At 27.6% G+C, this 20,041-nt stretch overlaps 1 protein-coding gene across 5 annotated transcripts in view; it reads right to left on the bottom strand.

The window, feature by feature from the left end:
* Nucleotides 1-19,338, bottom strand: part of LOC119687042 — a 51,931-nt gene extending 32,593 nt beyond the window's left edge. For 2 of the 5 annotated variants that reach the window (XM_038101186.1, XM_038101189.1), the window contains exon 1: nucleotides 18,927-19,236. Coding sequence is in view for 1 of the 5 variants with exons in the window: in XM_038101191.1 (XP_037957119.1) it covers nucleotides 18,927-18,952 (26 nt within the window). In the remaining 4 variants the exon portion in view is untranslated. Of the gene's footprint in view, nucleotides 1-2,094; nucleotides 2,114-2,453; nucleotides 2,516-18,926 lie in introns of those variants that run through there. The other 3 variants (XM_038101191.1, XM_038101187.1, XM_038101188.1) reach the window with 3 other exon arrangements.
* Nucleotides 19,339-20,041: the final 703 nt, after the last annotated feature.

The following is a 20,041-nucleotide window of genomic DNA, read 5'->3' as shown; positions in this document are numbered from 1 at the left end:
ATGACCTATGCCATACTTAAACAATTTTTGAGTACTAATTTTGGTGCATCAATTTTTAATGCTTGCTACACTTGATGAATTCTGTAGATTAAAAATCGTATACATGAACTCCGATTGGTTGTGTGTGTATGTGCGGAAAAGCAAAAGAAACATTTTCATAAATAATTTAACATTTATTTTGATATTCACAAATTACATATATGTTAGATTTCTTACTATTGCTCTACACAGTATTGTTCTAGTATTAAGCATAAAATGACTGTTGTGAAAAAATACCAAAAAATGACGGAAGAAAAATATTGTGGCTTTAACACTTTTTTAAAAACAGCAAGGCTTAAGTAAAATTTTGATCGACTAATTGCAGTAAACTGTGTGAAAACTATTATAAGAACTAATTTTAATCCTTAATTTTACTCAAGTGTGATCAATAAGAAATGAGTGCTTGACATTTGTTGAAATAGCTAAACAAAAAGGAACTGATTTTTTTTAACATTAATAAAAAAATTTAGAAGAAATTGTGTGTACAGCACAATTATATATTTCTTATTTCTACTAAAAGTTCCAGTTTCAAATGAGACATACTTATGGGATAACTATTTTATTATCAAATGTGTTATTCTATATTTAATGCACATCAGTACTAAAAAAAAGGAACATTCAAATGTTTAAAAATTGTAATTGTAACTGTCATTTTAGCATTTTAGCATTTAAACTCATACATAAGTTAGTGTAAAATTAACTTTCGTAATTGTCATGGTAATTCTTATAAATTTAATATTATAAGTAGTACTTAGGTCGGAATATAACTGTCATAAGGAACAATAATCATTACTTAAATTTTTTTTTTTGTTCCAGTTTTTTCTTAATAGGAAAGGAGTTTTACCATACTGTTTACACTAATAATAATAAACTCCTCATTGTTAAGTCAAATCCATACAGAAATCTGCTAATGAGATTCGAAGATTATAAATGTAAATATAGCATTTTGCGAATTTGAATTATTTAATTGGAGTGAACGATTTGGTTTGTGTAGTCGTGAAAAGGCTCTTTACTTTAATTACGGTAATTAAGTAAATAATTTTGTTCATTTAAATAATGTCCGTTAATAATGCTACACTAAAGTGAATGAACTTTGTTAATAACAATAAAATTAAATTGTTTAGTTTTATTCATTCTTTGTGTTTTTTTGATAAACAAATAGATTCAGCAAAATAATTTTATATTACATTTTCCGTTTAAATGATAGTAATTATTTTATAATGAACACAATGTTGTGATCTGCATATATTATTCATAAATTTTAGTTTTAAACACGTAAAGATATTTAAACTGGAGACAAAAAATTTAATCACATGCCATATGGTTTGCATTTCACACTTTTCACTAACAACACAGATTGTTTATTTAATAAACTGAGTAAATTTTAAAATAAATATTTTTAATTACAAATGTTTTTCTTCTTCCTTTTTTATTTATATTTATTTATTTATTTGTGACTTAACATTAAAATTAATTATAAATTTAATTAATAATAAGGAACTTGACTGCTAACTTGCCCTACACCCTGACTTGAAAATGCACTTGAAAATGGATCCTTAAAAGTGAAACTTGTCAAACAAAAGCTATAGTTTCTGTTAATCGTAGTGGTTTTTATAGTACGCAGGATGGTTGCAAACGAAATGTAAACAATTATCGATAATTCGATGAATTAAAATTCTTGTTTATTTTCTTTTGGAACAATAACAATCAATCAAATACATTGTGTGCACACAGGTGTCAGATTAGTGAAAAGACAGTTTTGACAGCTACGATCTCCTTCGCGCAATTATTTATTTAAACATTGACTTTTTCTGCCCTGCCACAAGTCAAATGTTTTTTGTTTTTTGCTTTTCGCTTTTTGGAATCAAAACCAAAAATAAAAGCTATGAGAAAAATTTTAAAACAATACGAAAAATAATACGATTTAACACTTCACTATTTGCGGATTGCTTTATTATTACATATTATAGGCATAAAACTGATGGACTGTTTATTGCTAGTTAATTTCTTGTTTGGAATTTGTCATTCAGTAAACTACTACGCCACACTAATTACCGTTTGCTCCGATGTATAAACACCACAGGTTATCACCTTGATTATTATTGTGATTTGTATTGTAATTTCGTTACTTTTTTCAGTTTCAGTTCTTTGCTCGAGAACCTAACTGATAAGGCAAATAAGAGCACAAATTCAAATTGGTTTAATTCAATATGTTAAAAATGTGAAAAATATACTCTCTCTTAAGTTATTGTATTAAGATTTTTCGCTCTGCAAAAATGGATGAAACTCATCACACGCACACACATACAAATACCTGTATATATATATATAATGCACGCACACATGAACAATGGTTGTCATATCTTATAAAAATAATGACACTAATAGGAGGTAAATATATAAATGCTTACTACCTTCATTGTTTTTATGTAGGAATATAGCTATTTATTTCCGTTTTTTTCCACTTTATATTTTTTGTTTAATTTTTCTTATTCTTAAAATTTAAACATTTATATTTTAAAAGTAAACTCATATTATTTGGCTTATACGTTAACGTTTACAAAATTATGTTTAACACTTTTTTCAATTATTTATTAAAAATATTTTACTAAAATTTATCAGAAATAATAGAAATATTGAATCTGTGTATTTTCAATTTATAATGAACAATTTTTTCTTTCTATTTTTTTTTTTTGTTTACATGAATAAATCGCTTAGTTTCCTCAGCGTTCTTTGTTTCACATTCCACCGCAAACACCTATACATTACGTGCACGTTGAAGGCTCGCGGCGCACTAATAAAAACAAAAAATATTTCAACAAAGCAAGCGATAAAGTCGTGCGTTCGTTTCTCGTTAAAATAAAAAAAAAACGAATAAAAAAAACGAATAAAAAAAACGAATAAAAAAAACGAAATGAAACTTTTATGTTTAAAGTTTCAACCTAACCGACGACTGAGTGCTTTACTCTTTTGTTACTTCACCAAAATAATATATTCTGTTTTTTAAATAAATTTGATCAAAATACTTTTAAAAGCTTAACAACTGAATGTGAAGTATTTTTTTTAACGCAAATTAAAAAATAAACTTTTGGAGTTATGATTGTTTTGATTAAATTCTTAAGATATTTTGATATTTGTCCCAAGATCAGTCAATACTGTATTATATCAATAGAGTGGTACAATATATTTATGTCAAGAGCAGAGATTTTAATTGGTATTAGTCTTAAATTATATTATGTTGAGGCTAGTTGAGCAGCCAGTGCACTTGAACACTTTCACTCTCTATTAACTGCGAAGTTTCTTTTTATTTTATTTTTTTATTTTTATTTTATTTTTTTTATTTTTATTTTATTTTTTTTAATTTTATTTTATTTTTAATTTTATTTTATTTTTATTTTGTTTTTATTTTTATATTATCTTACATCATTTTAATCTCTTTTTAATTTCTATTATTTTTAATGTTTTTTTTTTCTTTTTATTTTATTTTTATTTCGTTTTTATTTTTATATTATTCTTATATCACTTTCATTTTTTTTTATTAATATTATTTTTGTTTTATTGTATTTTTATTTTAGTTTCGTTTTATTGTATTTTATTTTATTTTATATTATTTGATCTCATTTTATTATATTTTATTTTTTATTTATTTTTATTTTATTCATATTTTTTTTATTTTTTGTTTTATTTTATATTATTTTTAATTTTTATTTTATTTTCAAATCATTTTAATTTCTATATTGTTCCTAAAATATTTTTATATCATTTTTAATTTATTTTTATTTCATATTTTTATTTTATTTTATATAATGTTTGTTTCATTTTTATTTCATTTTTAATTTTTATTATTTTATTCTTATTATTTTTTATTTTATTTTCCTTTATATTTTATTTTTTTATTTTTATGTTATTTACGTATATTATGTATATATTATTTATATATTTATATAATTTTTATTATATTCATTTTTCATTTTTATAATTTTTTTTTCATTTTATTTTTATTTCGTTTTTATTTCTAAAATATTTGTATTTCATTTTTAATTTTTATTATTTTATTTTATTTTATTTTATTTTTATTTTATTTTCATTTGTATTTTATTTTATGTTTTTTTTTTATTTTTATATTATGTATATATTATTTTTATTGTATTATATTTTATTTGAATAAAGTATTCGTGTTGCTGTAAAGCTAGACTTTCTTTGTAGAAAGAAAGAAGCTTTATTAAAATTTAGAGGGGTTTTGAATAACAAAGAAAGAAATAAAGGACAAACACAAAAATTTATTTTTAATTTTATTGAATGGTCATTGTATGGTTTATTGTATGGTCAGCCAAACTTCAATAAAATTAAAAATAAATTTTTGTGTTTATCCTTTATTTCTTTCTTTGTTATTCAAAACCCCTCTAAATTATATTTTATTTTTATTTGTTCTAATAATGTTTGTTTTCTTAATTTTTTTTTTATGATTTCAATATTTGTTAGGAGAATTATCGTAAAGTAGCCTATAAAATTAATTGTGCAATTATCGCTAATTGAGAACTTCTAATTGGGAAGAAAAAGGTGCATTAGTAAAACTACTGAGCCACGAAAGATTAAAGTCGTGAGTTTAACAAATACCTTATTACACTCAGGTTTTGCATAATAAATAAAGTAAAAAGTAATTAAAAATAACTCGCTGGAGCTGGTGTATATGGACCAGGCAAAAGCACTGGGAAATAATGCAACCCTAATTCAAGCGGAAAGATGCTATAATGAAATAGGAAAGCAAACACTAGCTGCTAGCTCGATATATATGTATATGTACAGTTTTTATATACAATTATATCTTTGGTGGAAGAACCACGTGAACAACGATTTGGGGGTGTTGTGTACTATGAACTGGCATCGGACTGGCTGGCCAAGGAAACTCGACAAGACCAATTAACTAAGTAAGTTTAAGTAATTATATACAACAAATAATGCACAAAGTTTTTTAAATAATTTTAATAATATTTTATTGTTACCGATATTTCGACTATTGTCTACAGCTATTTTCGGGGTAATAATATTTTTAAATATATAGTAACAGTATATATGTATATATATATTTGGGAGGCCATAGCTCTTCCGAAAAATTCTTTTCTCGTATGCAATCGGAAAATCCTCCTTCAATCCTCGTAAATAGCGTCTCAAAAGACGTCTCTCATTTAAGATGAGAATATTTTCAAAATAATTTAAAATTCTTATAAAAATATTTAATTCAAAAAATATGAATATATCGTGTGCAAAATAATTAAAACAAATTTTTATAAAAAATTTAATTAAAAAACATTTAATTTATCTAGTAAAAAATATTTTAGGGTATTTGGAGCCCAAAACCTATCCTTGTTTACGCCATTGATTCATTTTAAACGCGATAGACTTAATCCATCCAGATTGACATCGTGAGTCTTTCTATTAACATCTATGCAAGTTTGGATCAGTAACGTATTTAAGGAGACGTATTAGGGTTGCCTAATCCATAAAAAACCACAATATATATATACTACCAGTGTTTGCATATACAATGTAGTGGGTGGCGTATTATGAATAGTAGTTTTATAATTATCGTTCATATGTGGGCGTAGGGTAAAACACACTGAAAAGTTTCTCTTAATCTCTTAAGCAAAGAATATTCTTAAGCACCATTTGTGGGTTGCGCTTTACTCGACACACAAAAAATAACGCATGAGTGTGTTAATGAATTTGTTTGTAAAGCTAAAAGCAAAAATCAGAAAAGAGCAAAAAATGTCAGAGAGCAACAAGCAAAAATACTAACAATAACAAAACTATCAATAGTAAAAGCGGCAATCAACAACAAATGCCAGCGTAGTAAACGTATTGCACATGAGAAGTACCCACCGACCGCACTGTACAATATACACAAAGTGTTTTATTGTTGTTGTTTATAGCATTCAATTATAAATTAATTTTCCATTGCTTTTTGTTGTTGTTGTTTTTGTTTCTGTTGTTGTTGTTGTTCAAGAATTTTGTTGTATTGAAGAAATTTTTGTGTAGCATAAAATTAAGATATTTTCATAAAACAATTAATGATATTCGATTATTCCGTCAACAAAAAGGAAAGGAAAGAAAAAAATTGTGCGGAAAGCAGAAAGGAAGTAAGTATGACAGAGAGCTGAATGAAATAAAAATAAATACATAAATTTGTTCAGGCATTTATTATCTTCAGCAATGATAAAAAAATGGTTGACTTCAATAATAAAAACGATTTTGTATAAAATTCAAAATGTAAATAATAATTTAACATCTTCAGTTTATTTTTACAGATTCTTAATTAAAAGAATCTCTAGTATATTTATGTCTGTTTGTCTCTCAATAAATGCGTTTCATTTCCGGAATATTCCACAAATTCTTGTTGGTTGAATGTAAACATTTCCGGTTTACTTCGCAGACTCTTTTTCTTTTTCTTTCGCTGAATTCTGTATGTGTCACATAAATTCATATTTAATTGCTGGTTCGCTATTCTGGAGAACTTACGCAGTTTTTTATTATTATATCGAAATTTTTCCATTTCCGGAAATTTTAATGTGCAAAAGAACACATAAAAGTTATTAAATTGAAATACAGAGAGAAAAAATTTTATAAAATAATTTATAATACTCATAAGGTAAAATTATTTTAAACTTAACAATCAATATAACGGGTCACCATGGGATACGTTACCATCACAACAAAATGGGCCTATCCGAAGAGATAGATTGAAGACTTTGCTTGGAGGCAGAGGAGACAACCAGCCACATTCTATGTGACTGCCCAGCTTTGATCTGGGTCAGGAGGAGATCACTGGGTCGGGAATTGCTCTCACCTTCCGATATTATGAGGTCCTCAACAACCGACATTTTGGCCTTCATTCGAAAGGCGGAATGTCTTTTGTTCAATTAGGGTCTGTTGTAGCACAAAAGATCAATCATGGTTGCGGTGCTCTGCTCAAATGGGAGCTAGTACCCTGTTCTTTCTTATCTTATCTTATCAACATAACTACTTCTTTTTATATACGGGAATATAGTTAAAAATAATTAGCAAGAATACAAGCTTGATAAACTACACAAAACAATGGTACTGGAGATTCTACAGTTTTCACGGTACCGTTTCTTTGAAAGTACAGTTTTTACAAGGAATATATCTTATTAATATGTTCTTCTCTGCTCTCTTTTTGGGATCACACAATTACACAAACAATACAATATACTAATTCATTGTAAAGAACTACTAAACCGATGTGCTTCTCAGAAAGGACAGGTCTACTTCCCGGAGCCACTGAGTGAGTTCAAAAACACAAGCAAATCCTTGCGGGTTATAATAACAACAACTACTACTACAATAACTACTAAACTGATATACTAAAATGAATTAGTTTCGATGCGTACGCGTCTGTAAGGATGTGCGCCATCTTAATTGTGTAGCATACGCAAAGAGCATTCGATATTGTAAGCCGATCAATCGAATATTTATACCTTATACCTTATTATTTATACCTTATTGTATTCTACATTCTTCACAGAAACACTCCCTCCTTTTCTCATATATTCTTATAATTTGTAATGAAGTAGTTTGTTTGCCGCTACTTCAAAGTTAGCAATGTCAATTTGAGTATAAGTTTAAATTGTCCCTCTCAACAATCCATTTGTCGCCCTAGAGGACGTACGATCCACGTTAAGAGACATTAGGAGTTAAAACAAAACTAAACATTAAAATTTGACATTTACAATAGTTGTGTTATTTTTGCATCTTTTCTTATAATTCTAATAATAGTAATAATAAATTTTATGAAAAAGAAATAACTATTAAGAAACACAGATAGATATACATATATACATAACACCAACAACAAGTTTATGAGTCACTAGCAGTAGAAGTAATTAATTAACATTCACAGATCTTTTGAGAATGTAAAGAAAAGCTTGGATAATAAATTTTGGCGAGTTTTATACACATATATTATATCTGAGCCATGTAAGACTTTATAAATAATTTCAAGTCAGAAATGTAAGTTTATGTTTATACCAAATTCAAATCAGACCTATAAAAGATTTGGCGATTTAATGTAATGTAAAAAAATTAAAATATTTTTTATAACATAAATCCGAACCATTAAATTGTAGAGTTAAGTTTTAGTAAACCATATGCAGTCATATTACAGATATTTGCCTACCGCCATATGAAGACATATACTTTATGACTTTATTAACCGATATTTTTAATTTTAAATAAAAAGTTATTAAATATTTTGTAATATTTGAAATCTAAATATAAAATATAACAACGTTTTTTCTATAACAGATTGTATCTGAATCATTAGTTTGTAAGGTAAGTACACTATAAGTCTAAATCGATTTAAATCAAAAGTAACAAACATATCAGATAATACTTACAATTAATTTTATACTTCTAGTAAACATAGAAAAATAGTTTATAGGTAAGAAAAACTGGTTATACGAGATCAAACGTAAGTTTTATAGATCCCTAACAATACCAGACAAGACCAGATAAGAGTAAAGATGGTTATTAACTGCACATATTACTCAAGAAGTGTCTTCATTAGTGAACTTTAAGAAAAGGCAGTTCACTTTAATATCAAGTACGAAGTTCAGCTCCTCAGAAATGATGATTTATGAACTTTAGATGCGTTTTTAAAAAAATCATACAAATACAAGGGAGAAAGAAAATATTATTAATTACTGAATTTATATGGTAACAACTTCGTCTAGTTTACCAGTTTAAGTGCAAGTATACCAATAGACAAAATATCATGACTATATCGACTTATCTGGACTTGGGCAGAAATATATATGATTAAATGTTGGGCTCTAAAAAAATTTAAGCACGCATTTATTCAACTAGTTTAGGTTAATGTACTGTTAGACAACAGGATGTACATTTATCAATTCCACTCGAGCTGAAAGTGATATATAAATTCAAAATAATTATTTTATTTTGTACGGTCAAATGTTTTTAATATCACAAAACTCAGTTTAAAAAAAATTTTTTACAGCGTTAAGATTTGATTAACTTTTACCAGCGATAACTGAACCATATAGATGATCGTAGAACATAACATATTTAAAAAGATCTTTCAACGACAAAAGGACTTTCTATAACAAGAGAGCTTTCTCTCAAATACGCGTATATCGACTAAGAATATGTAAAGGACTTTAAATACTCATTGTTTTTTAATTTTGAAAAATAAATTTTATCCAGCAGACTTTTTTTTGTACTAGGTAAACATAATAACAACACAGCATTCTCTTTTACAAAACCTGTAGTGAAAATTTCTCTCTTAAAATCTGTTTTAAGAATGGGCAGTTTCAGGCACAAAAAATCGGAAATCGGCAATAAATATACTCTGGTTCGGATACCTATATGGTTTAGTTATCTCCGGTTTAACAGTTATTTACTTTGAATTTATAAGTTTGTTAAACTCCATTTTAGATATAAGAATAAAAACTTTTTCCTTAAAACAACTGAATTTGAAACGAACTATTAATATAAAATTAAAAAAAAAAGTCAAAAACTTTTAAATAATAAAATAATAAAAAGTTATACATCATTATGGGATGTTACTTTTTATTACTGAGTATTTATAACGAAAATATAGAGAGGGAAAAATATTTAGTATACATATTTGAAAAAGTTTAGAAAGTTGGTTATTAAGAAGACCTGGATAAAATAGAATCATTATCTTAGATTGATGTAACTATTTTTATATCAAATACCTAATACCATTCCATCGTTAGTGTTTTAAAATCGTATATAACGCTAACGGACTAAGAAGACGTCCACTAAGAAAGTAAAGCAAGAACGTTACTCCAAGAATAAAAAAACGACACTAACTACAAAAATAATATATTTTATAAAAGTTTGAAAAATTATTTCTGGTAGAAGATCTACTAAAACTAATACAAAAAATTTGGCTAAAGGATTAGCTATTTTGAATTAAAATTGAAATCTATGTGCTGGCAATAATCTGGAAGAAAGTTAGCATGTTTTTTTTACCCATAAAATTATTTTCTTTTAAGAGTGAAGGAACCTTTTTAATTCACAAATTAGACCCTTCCCGGTTTGAAGAGATAACTATAAATAAAGATTATCATAGTTGAGTAAGGGTAAATTAACTTAGAAAAATGAGACTTATGCAAAGTTTGTATAGAGACGGATCTGTTCTCTAAATTGTCTTTTAAATAGCATGAGTATCAGTCCGAATAAAATATTCATCTAAAAAAATTTATTTTCGGATAAATATAAAAATACATTAGAAATATTTAAAGCGATGGCAAACACTTTCTTAGTTCAATTAATAGTCGTATCGAAAATAGACACATTGAATTGATTATACCTAAAACACCAGCCAAATAATAGGACAGACGGATGAAAAACGAGGTAATAAGTTATTATCTTTAGAACAAACGAGTAATTACGCACATTTCTATAGTAAGATTAGTGACTAATACTATTGATTATCTTTTCGATATGTTTTACAGTGAATAGTAATACTAAAAACAGATGCTAAATGTTACACCATTCTTTTAAAAGCACATACTCTGAAGTTTAGCAGAATTTATAGAAATAGAAACAGAATTTTTACCTCATAGAAGAGAAGTATTATCTAAGGGTATACACTACGTTTTATATACATATGACACATCATGCATAATAAAACCAGTCACATCGTGACTCATATACACGTTAGCTTTTGATTATAGTAATTACTTCACAGTTTGAACAATAAATCCTTTTTAATAGTAATTACTTCACAATTTAAACAATAAATCCTTCTTAATGCCGTCTGAACAAAATTACTGTAATAATTAACAAAAGTTTGTAAGTGATCTAAAAGTACATATGCAAATGTAGTATTATATATAACTATTATAAAAATACTTTTTAAATTAACAAAATCGCAAAATCTAATGTGTACACTGCTTGCTGTGAGATTTAGTATTTACTTTCATTACAACTAGTGAATCACTTTCGTAATATTACAACTGCATGTGAATAACTTATTCACACAGAAAAAATTAATCAGGTTCAGCGGATCTAGATTAAATCCACAGTTTGAGAATAAGCAAATGTATAACTTCATAAGACCAAAATGGTGTCGAAGAACAGGTCATATTAGAAATTTTAAGAGTGCTACTTAAGCAGAAATAAGTGCAAAACAGAAAAATGGAAATAGGTTACTTAAGGCTACTTTCGATAAATCAAAAAAAAAAAAAAACGCTATTTAAAAAAAGTCAGACTAATGCGGAGTTAATAAGCACGAGTCAGTCTTCTTTTTAATATAGTTAGTTAGTTACTTGTGGTAAAGGAAGGAACGAATCCTTCTCAATTAGCTAAGAAAGCCGTTTAGAATTCACACAATTCGTTAGAGGCATTTATAAAGGCAAGAGTCTGGCCAATATTAATGCTAGAGATATCGCCAAGTGTGTTAAAGAATTGGCACCCAGAAACTTGAACCTACTTCTGACCGAGCCTGAGCATAAACACAGCATATGTTCTGGTGTTCTTTCTTCGAGATCTGATAGACACGCATTGCAGGAGATACCACAGGGTAGACCAAGCTCAGTTCCAGACCATCTTATTTTCCAGTGCCCTGTAAAAATATATATTAACCTATATGTCTCTTAATTGCTTCTGTGTATCAACTTAGAAGTTCTACATTTGGAATAAATTGGCCATATAGCCATTGACCTGACGGCTGAGGCTCCATTTAATATACTTGACTTTGAACCCGAAACTCGGTTAGAACTAGAACTTATATATTATTATATTACCAATTTAGTAGCTTTTTCACTCTAGATAGCTTTCTAAAATTTTGTCTCGGAATCTTTTTTATTCCTGTTCTATACATTTAAGATCGAGTATGTCAAGAATGTTCTATAATCCCATCTCTTCTTTCAGTTGCAGTTCTGTGATTTAACAAGGTATTTAATATACATATGCTGTCATTACCATCTCTTTTTTTTTCTTACAACATTAAAATGATTCAAAATAAAATATAATGATACTGTCGAAAAGGACAGTATCATTATTCTTTTTTTCTTATACTTCAAAAAACTTTTTGAGAAACTTTACTGAGAAAAATAAGAGATAAAAATAACTATGACGCTAAACCATATTTAAACCATATATTAAATTAACCATGTATTGGATAGAAGGTGCTTACCTCAATAGGTATCGAATATGGGGTTAAATATTATATGGGGTTATGGGGTTAAACGTGTGCAAGAGAAAAAAAATAGCTTACTCAAATACTTGCAAAGTTTTAAACTTACTATTTTATTTGAAATATTTACTTATTAAGAATTAAATTTTGTTTTAGTTTTCGCGAAGATAATTTATATTTAGGGATCAGGAACTTTCGAAATATGTTTATTTTTTAAATCAAGAAATAGACCAAAGAAAAGTTCATATCAAACTAAAAAATATTGATTTAAAATTTTATATATTATAGCGTTTTCGATTGGTAAATATGGTTTGAATATACATTTGCTCCCGATTTATCAAATTTTGTTGTCCAATCGAACAATTTTAGAGTAATCTAACATGTTTTTAGTCCTATATCGAATGAAATCGTAGCTTATCTGTCAAATCATATGACACAGTTTTTAATTTCAGGGTAATCTAGCTACTCTGGCATAATATCCAGAGTGTTGTACATTTTACCCCAGATTTAACAATCGAAAATGAAAATTGCCTAAAAAGTGCAATTAGAATGAAGAATTACTATAATTAACTCTTACAAATTACCAACAACTACTGGTTTACAAACGAATTCTAAAATCTAATTGGAATTATAGTCGTGAGCTCTATGCATGTACCAGTAATAAAAACGTTCAAATTTTAACATTTATAGACTATATAAAGCACATAGAGTTAAGGTCCATGCAAAGATATTCTATTTATTAAACAGAATAAACAGTATATCATTAAATATTGTATAAATAGTGTTTATTTTGCTTTCTGATATCTTTACGATATTAATTATCACTTTACGATCATACGAAAGATATCGTAGACGTTTCTTAAATTAATCACCGAAATCGACCGTTCAGAGCATTCAACGTTATGGAGCTCTATATCAGTTCACACATTACCGACAAATGGCTGAGTTACATATATAGAGCAGAACCATTATAATACTTTTCAAGGCATTGTAGAATTCGTACGAATTGTTGTTTTTTCATTAAAAATCTATGTTTAATCCACATATGACATAGTTTTTCTTCCATCGTTTTGTAAATATCAAAAGTAGTTTCAGTCAAATTGATGCAACTCAATGACTAATAGTCAGAATGTTATAAAATCTTGATGTGTACGTTTGAAGGTTGCAATTCTCGTATGTAGTGTTTTGATTTTTTTTTAGTAGTTAGTTTCTTTATTATACTAAATGATATATGACTTTCTCCTGTCGCAATGAATAATTGCAAGTCAAACAAAGAGATGAATGTAAGTGTATTGACACGAAGCAATTTGAAGATTCTACAAAATGTTCAGTAAAAGTTTAGTATGCTAAAAAATATACATTCAGTAATATATAAATAATTACAAATTATTTAACGAAATTATTTGTAAAATTTATTTAAATTCCCATTGCATTAATTTAAAAAACAATAATAATACATTTAAGAAAGATTTTAACAATAAGATGACACCCTAACAGAAAGAGCTATAGTCCATTGAGTAAAGAAAGGTCACTGAACAACAACAATTAAATATTTAAAAAATAAATGAAATCGGTTTTCTATGTATTTTGTTGCTGAATCACTGTTCTTCTCAACTGAATTTCATAATACTGCTAGTATCTAGATTAACTAGATTCTAGATTCTTGTTTTCAGGTTTTCTTTATTTGGATATCGCCGTATAAGACTTCTGTTGATTATAGTTCTTTATTGTTAAACTGAAATCATTTAAATAAGAAGAAGTGTGTGTTCTTCTGGAACTAGCTGAAGATATCACACTGTTTATGTTTTCACTTCTTACTAGATTTGTATCAACTTTACTCAGATCAAAATGAAATATAGAAATGTTGATAGAAGTGACATTGCAGTTATTGACAATATAGTCCTTTTTTGATGCAACGATATTGTCTTATTATTTTATATCAAAAATTACTCTTAGCAAAAGTCTAGAACTCAAGTCAAACACTGGTTGAAAATAAATGCTTTTGTTTTTTTTTATTGTACTTTGGTTGTTTTACTTGATGATGAGGATATATAGATTCAAAATGCTCTCCTACATAAATTTCCCTTAGGACGATACTTATAGACTTCTTACAATTAGGCACTTTATGAGTGTAAGTGCTATACAATGAGTGTAGGTACTAAGAGAAATTTCCTCATCTGTTTTCTGAGAAGTTCTATTTTTACTATAACATATTACAGCTGTATTACTGAAACATCTGTCTTAATTAAATGCAGAAACAAGCGCTAATTTTGAATGCTTATTGCATTGTGTTTTTGTGATGTGTTGATTGCATATGTTTTAACTTAGGACTAATAGACGAGACGATTTAAATAAATATATTAAAACATAGAATTATTTATATTGTTTACCTAATGAATAATCAATACCGATTTCTAGTAGCTAAAAATGTTCATTAATCTGTTTTGTCAAACTGTTTATGGATAGTTTACGAAGTATTCTTATATTAATCAGCAATCAAGTGAAAGACATATGCAGACCAAATAGAGGAACTTTATTAGAACATATATATATAAGCACTTTTTTAGCACAAAACATATGCCATAAATTGAGTTGAGATGTGTGAGGAAGAAAAGGAAGCAAAACATTGCTTGAGTATATTGCTTTGCAAATCTCTAAGTAATGAAATAATTTTAAATATTTATTGCCTTCACTTTATGGTAAGATCATAAAATATTTTTCATCTTATTTATGCAAACGAAAAATTCTGTTTGGCCTTAAACTTTTCAAAAATCTGAATAAAATTGTTTTTATTATCCTGAAATAATTATAAACTAAAATAACCTCCAATTTTTATTTAAAAGCGCACGCGGTCATAGCTCTCCAGACATTTCAGCATTTATTTTCACTAGTTCCTCGGTATGTATTTCTTTTTATACGAACATCAATTGACCTTAGAAAGTGCAAATCCATTCAATTGAAAATACCCTCTAAACACCGAGCATCATTCATGCGGCTCACAAAGCCAAGAACTTTGGTTATTCAACCCAACTTTTTATATTTATGGATGTGATATCGTGAATAGTGAATTTGAGACCCACTATCTTCAGGCCGTTTTCTGATTTTTAAGATTGAGATGTTATGTGGTCTTTGTTTTCAGAAGGAATATATTGAGCAGATTTAAGAATTCAAAATATATTTAAAATTAATATTACAGAGGTTCTGAGTTATTGAAGCATAAACTTTAAATGTCCGTTTTGAATATCCATTTTCTGATAGCACTATCTTTTATATTAAAACTAAAGCTTTTACCAGAGATATAGATTTCTATCTATGCTTTTACTATGACTGTACGTAGAATAAAAATTGTGCACAGACTATATCTTTCGTTAAAAGAATCTTTTTTTTCTGTTGAATATGTTAGGATAGGATATAGCAACAATATAGTAGACCTTAAGAACGAACTTCATACACGAACTGATACGAACCTCGCACTTGTAATGAAAATGGTGAGGTTTTTTTAGATTTATATACTAACCGTTATTTGAGAATAACGGTTATGTTTTTCTTTATAAATTGAACTTTTATATAAGATGATGAAACATCAAAAGGGAAAACGTTAAGTCGAATTTATCACATCAATTTATCAAGTATTTTTAGTCGGTTATCCACTAAATGTGATAAATCCGACTTAAAGTTTCCCATTTTGATGTTTCATTGTTTTATATAATAGCTAAATTAATTCAGAAAAACATAACCGTCTATTCTGTATTCACGAACCGACTAAAAATATTTGGAATATAATAGAATATAAAAGGAGTATCAAGAAACGTACATAGTAGAAGAAAATATGTCAACCATTATAAAAAACATCAAACGTTGAGTAAAAATATTTAACATCTACTAAAGATAGACAAACAAAACTACTATAACCAACAGAATTGAAAGAGGTAGGTAATATTAAAGGTATTACAAAGACGAATACGTGAATTTGATAGAAGCAATATTAATTAATATTAATTGTATTAATTGATAATGGAAATAGTGATATCCGATAACTCCGAGATTTTTTTGAAGATTAAGATAAATAGGTGGAGTCAGGTTCAAAAAGAGTTCCAGCAATAATAATGAGTGTTATTAACAAGCCTGTATCCTAACTATGTCTACATAGATTTTCAAAATAATAACTATTCTTACCCCTTCAAATTATATCAGAAATGCATTTTATCTATATATACTGTTATTTGCCATGATATAAGATCACTTCCAAAATGGGAAGTTTATATCCGATATGAATGAAAAATTAGTTGAACCCATTTACGCTGATGATATAGTCATGCTATTAGACCTTCAAATTTACAGTAGTCAAATATTTATTGTTACTAATGAGGCAAAATAGCGTGGTCTGCTTTAACTAAAACTATAAGATTAATATTTAGTTAATAAGGTTAATTCTTAACTTTCCAATTAAGAAAATTGAATCATTAGATCAGCATTATAATAGATTTTTTAGATTTAAGTTTATAATAATCTATAGTAGCAATGATGTAGTCAACAAACTCAATTAAATGTTAGTTAGAATAAGGATGCTTTTACCAATTGTTGGACAATAGTCATTTTTAAGAAATTAACACTGACTTTCAGAAAAATTCATTTTTCTTCAATAGAATTCAATAGAATATAGAAGGCTTATTAAGAAACGTATATATTATTAAGAAAATATATGAATATGCATATATAACACAATAACATAATAGAGTTACAATCTTTTAAAGTATGTTATAATCAAAAGTGACGACAATGTATATATTCTTGATTTCAGTAGCGGTAGGGTTTACGTTACGAAACAAATCGCCTTTTCAAACGACTAAGTGCCGCTCATTTCTCTTGACAGGCGTTCAAAAAAACAGGTAAAGCATTGTTTTAATATTTGTTTTGTAATACATTGTTAGTCCTGCTTTCAGGGCTTAGATATGGATTATAACATAAATAGCTATAGCAACCATTCGATATTTTGAACGACTAAGTGGCGCTTACTTCTACTGACAGGCGTTGAAAAAACAGGTTTAAGATTGTTTTACTATTTGAATTCTCTCCAGACATTTCAGCATTTATTTTCCCTAGTTCCTCGGTATGTATTTCTTTTTATACGAACACCAATAGTTAACCTTAAAAAGTGCGTTGAAAGGAGTTGAAAAAATAGGTTTAAGATTGTTTTACTATTTGACTTGTAATTTAACCATTGCCCTGTTCCAGTTCTTACATATGGATTACAACATAAGGGTTATAACAGCCAATTAACTTTTTGAATGATTAAGTGTCGCTCAATTCTACAGAAAGAGACTGAAGAATAGGGTTATTTTAATATGTCTTGATCCCGTCTTGTTCCTGCTTACAGGGCAATCACATGGATTAGAACATAAGTGTTTAAACAACTATTTCTGACAATGACAATATATGTATATCGTATATGTATACTTACGTTAGTTGGGGATAATCTGAGGTGTTTGTAATAACAATTACATATAGAGACAGGTCTAGATCAATGAAAACACTTATACAAGGCAAATGTTGTGAATCCTACTAAATCATAAAACTTGGATTAGCCTTCATACAAATACAAATCTAAGAGAATTTAATGAATTTGAGTTGAAGGTCTATGATAACATCTCCAATACAATTTATTCTGAATTTGGATATAAATAAGTTTTATGAATGTAAGACATAGCCTGAAATAAAAAACAAACCAATAATGATAATATACTTCATAGAGAGCTAACATTATTTGAGTATTTGGAGTAATTCACCGAGAAAGAAAGCATATAATTTCAAGGTTTCATCCCACGCGCACTACATTGATTGCCTCAGGAGGAAATTATTGTAGTGTTTTGGATCGCAACTGCTATATAAGTTGTGGGCGCTGTAAATAATTCGGTGAGAAGTCAGAAGAAGTAGAGGCGTGAATAATACCAGAGCGTCTTACTTGCTCAGCTGCCGCTACGAATGCTACGAAATTTTGTTTTTAGGTCATTGACCAAACTTTAAACGGCACTTTCGCTCTACTTTTCGTGCGCGTTTTATTCATTGACAACTAATGACGCTGACGACTCTATTATTGCCGCTGCTGTTGTTGCTGTTGTTGCTGTTGCTGCTGTTCTCCCTTACAAACCAATAGCCATAGCCATAGCCATAGCTATAGCTATAGCCAAAAGCAACAACAGTAAATGAAAAATAAACAAAAATTGTTTTTAAAATTACATTTTGGCTTATGGCCCATGCATATTTTTTTCAACCTTTTTTAATTTTGTGTTTGTTCGAGTTTTTCTATTATTTTTTAATTATTTCTTTTTTCATTAATTCCATAATTTTTTTTATTAGTTTTGTTGATTTTGTTTGGCATTTACCTCTTGGATTTAAAAATCCGTTTTGGGCGTATTACGTCATTTACAAAAATAAAACACAAAGAGCGGCAGAGCACGGAGCTAAGGCATCGACAAATCGGTCAGGTATGAGAGGGGAAGAAATGAATGGATAGCGTGGGACATTCATCTTTGTTTATAGCTTTCAATATTTTTGGTGTTATTAGATTATTTAGATTATTTGGTGGTTATTTATTTCAAATTTTTTGCCTTTCTTGCCATTTTTGCCGATTTAAAATATTTTGTTTTATATTTGGATTATAATTGAATATTGATAACTATTTTACCTAAAAAATATTTTGACCATTCTCATATTGATGCAGCTTGGCTAGCAGGAACCCACAGCGAAAGATGCAAGTGCTTAGATATGTCATTGGGAGTTGCATTAGCTTGACAGCATAAAATATTACTACTACTAACTACAGCAACATCATTGGGTTGGAATAGCTCAATATTTCATGCTGCCAACATTTATTTACGATTGTTGTGAAGTGGATAAACACTTCACTAAATAGTTGAATACACGCACAAATCACAAATACTTTTTAAAATAATTACGGCTAATAGTCACAATAATTTTGATATTTATATTTTAGACATCTTATGTTTTAATATTATACGTTATTAAAACATTTTCAAATATAAAATAAAAACACACGACACTAAAAACCCAACAAATGTACCAGACTAACACGAACTGAATGTCAAAATACCTGCGAATGGCGCTGTGAACGTAAGCTGTCAAAATCTGGCATTGACTTGGTGTGAGTCCCAACTAAAGGCAGCCCATTATAAATAGTTGATAAAACAAACATATTTAGCAATTATAACTTAGCAGTTCTGTGTTATAGACAAATAAGACACAATTTGAATTTACATACTCAAATATTATTATACACTCCAACGTAAATATATACTTATGTAAAACCTAGAAATATAAACTCGGTTTTGTTTTTTTAAGAATTAACTTTTATTTCGATCGTTATTTTTAGTATACTTCTATACGTATTTCGGCAAATTCGTCTTTGTCTTAATGAGAAAAATTCCTAATATTGAAATATATTAGAAATATACTTCTTTTTAAAATTCCAAACATGTCTTACTAGCAAAAATCTTACTCATAACTTTGCTAAATGCATTTTTAGTTCGAGTACATTGACGGAAATAGTAAATTATGTCGGTATAGCAGCGACTGTTGGTATTTACCAGAATATCGAGTAGCGTAAATTGGATAAAAATTAGGTATTACCATTGTGAAAATTTTATAAGATGTTTAATAAACAAATAAATATAACTACTAATAACTACTTTAATCTAGATTCACTTTTAGTACAATTTTCGTTTTCAATTGGTAAATCTTAAATGAAATGTATAACATTCAAAATTAATTTGTAACACTCTA

This window comes from Teleopsis dalmanni, chromosome X, assembly GCF_002237135.1.
Source record: "Teleopsis dalmanni isolate 2A chromosome X, ASM223713v2, whole genome shotgun sequence".
NCBI classification, from domain to species: Eukaryota; Metazoa; Arthropoda; class Insecta; order Diptera; family Diopsidae; genus Teleopsis; species Teleopsis dalmanni.
This window is presented reverse-complemented; position numbering and strand designations above follow the sequence as displayed.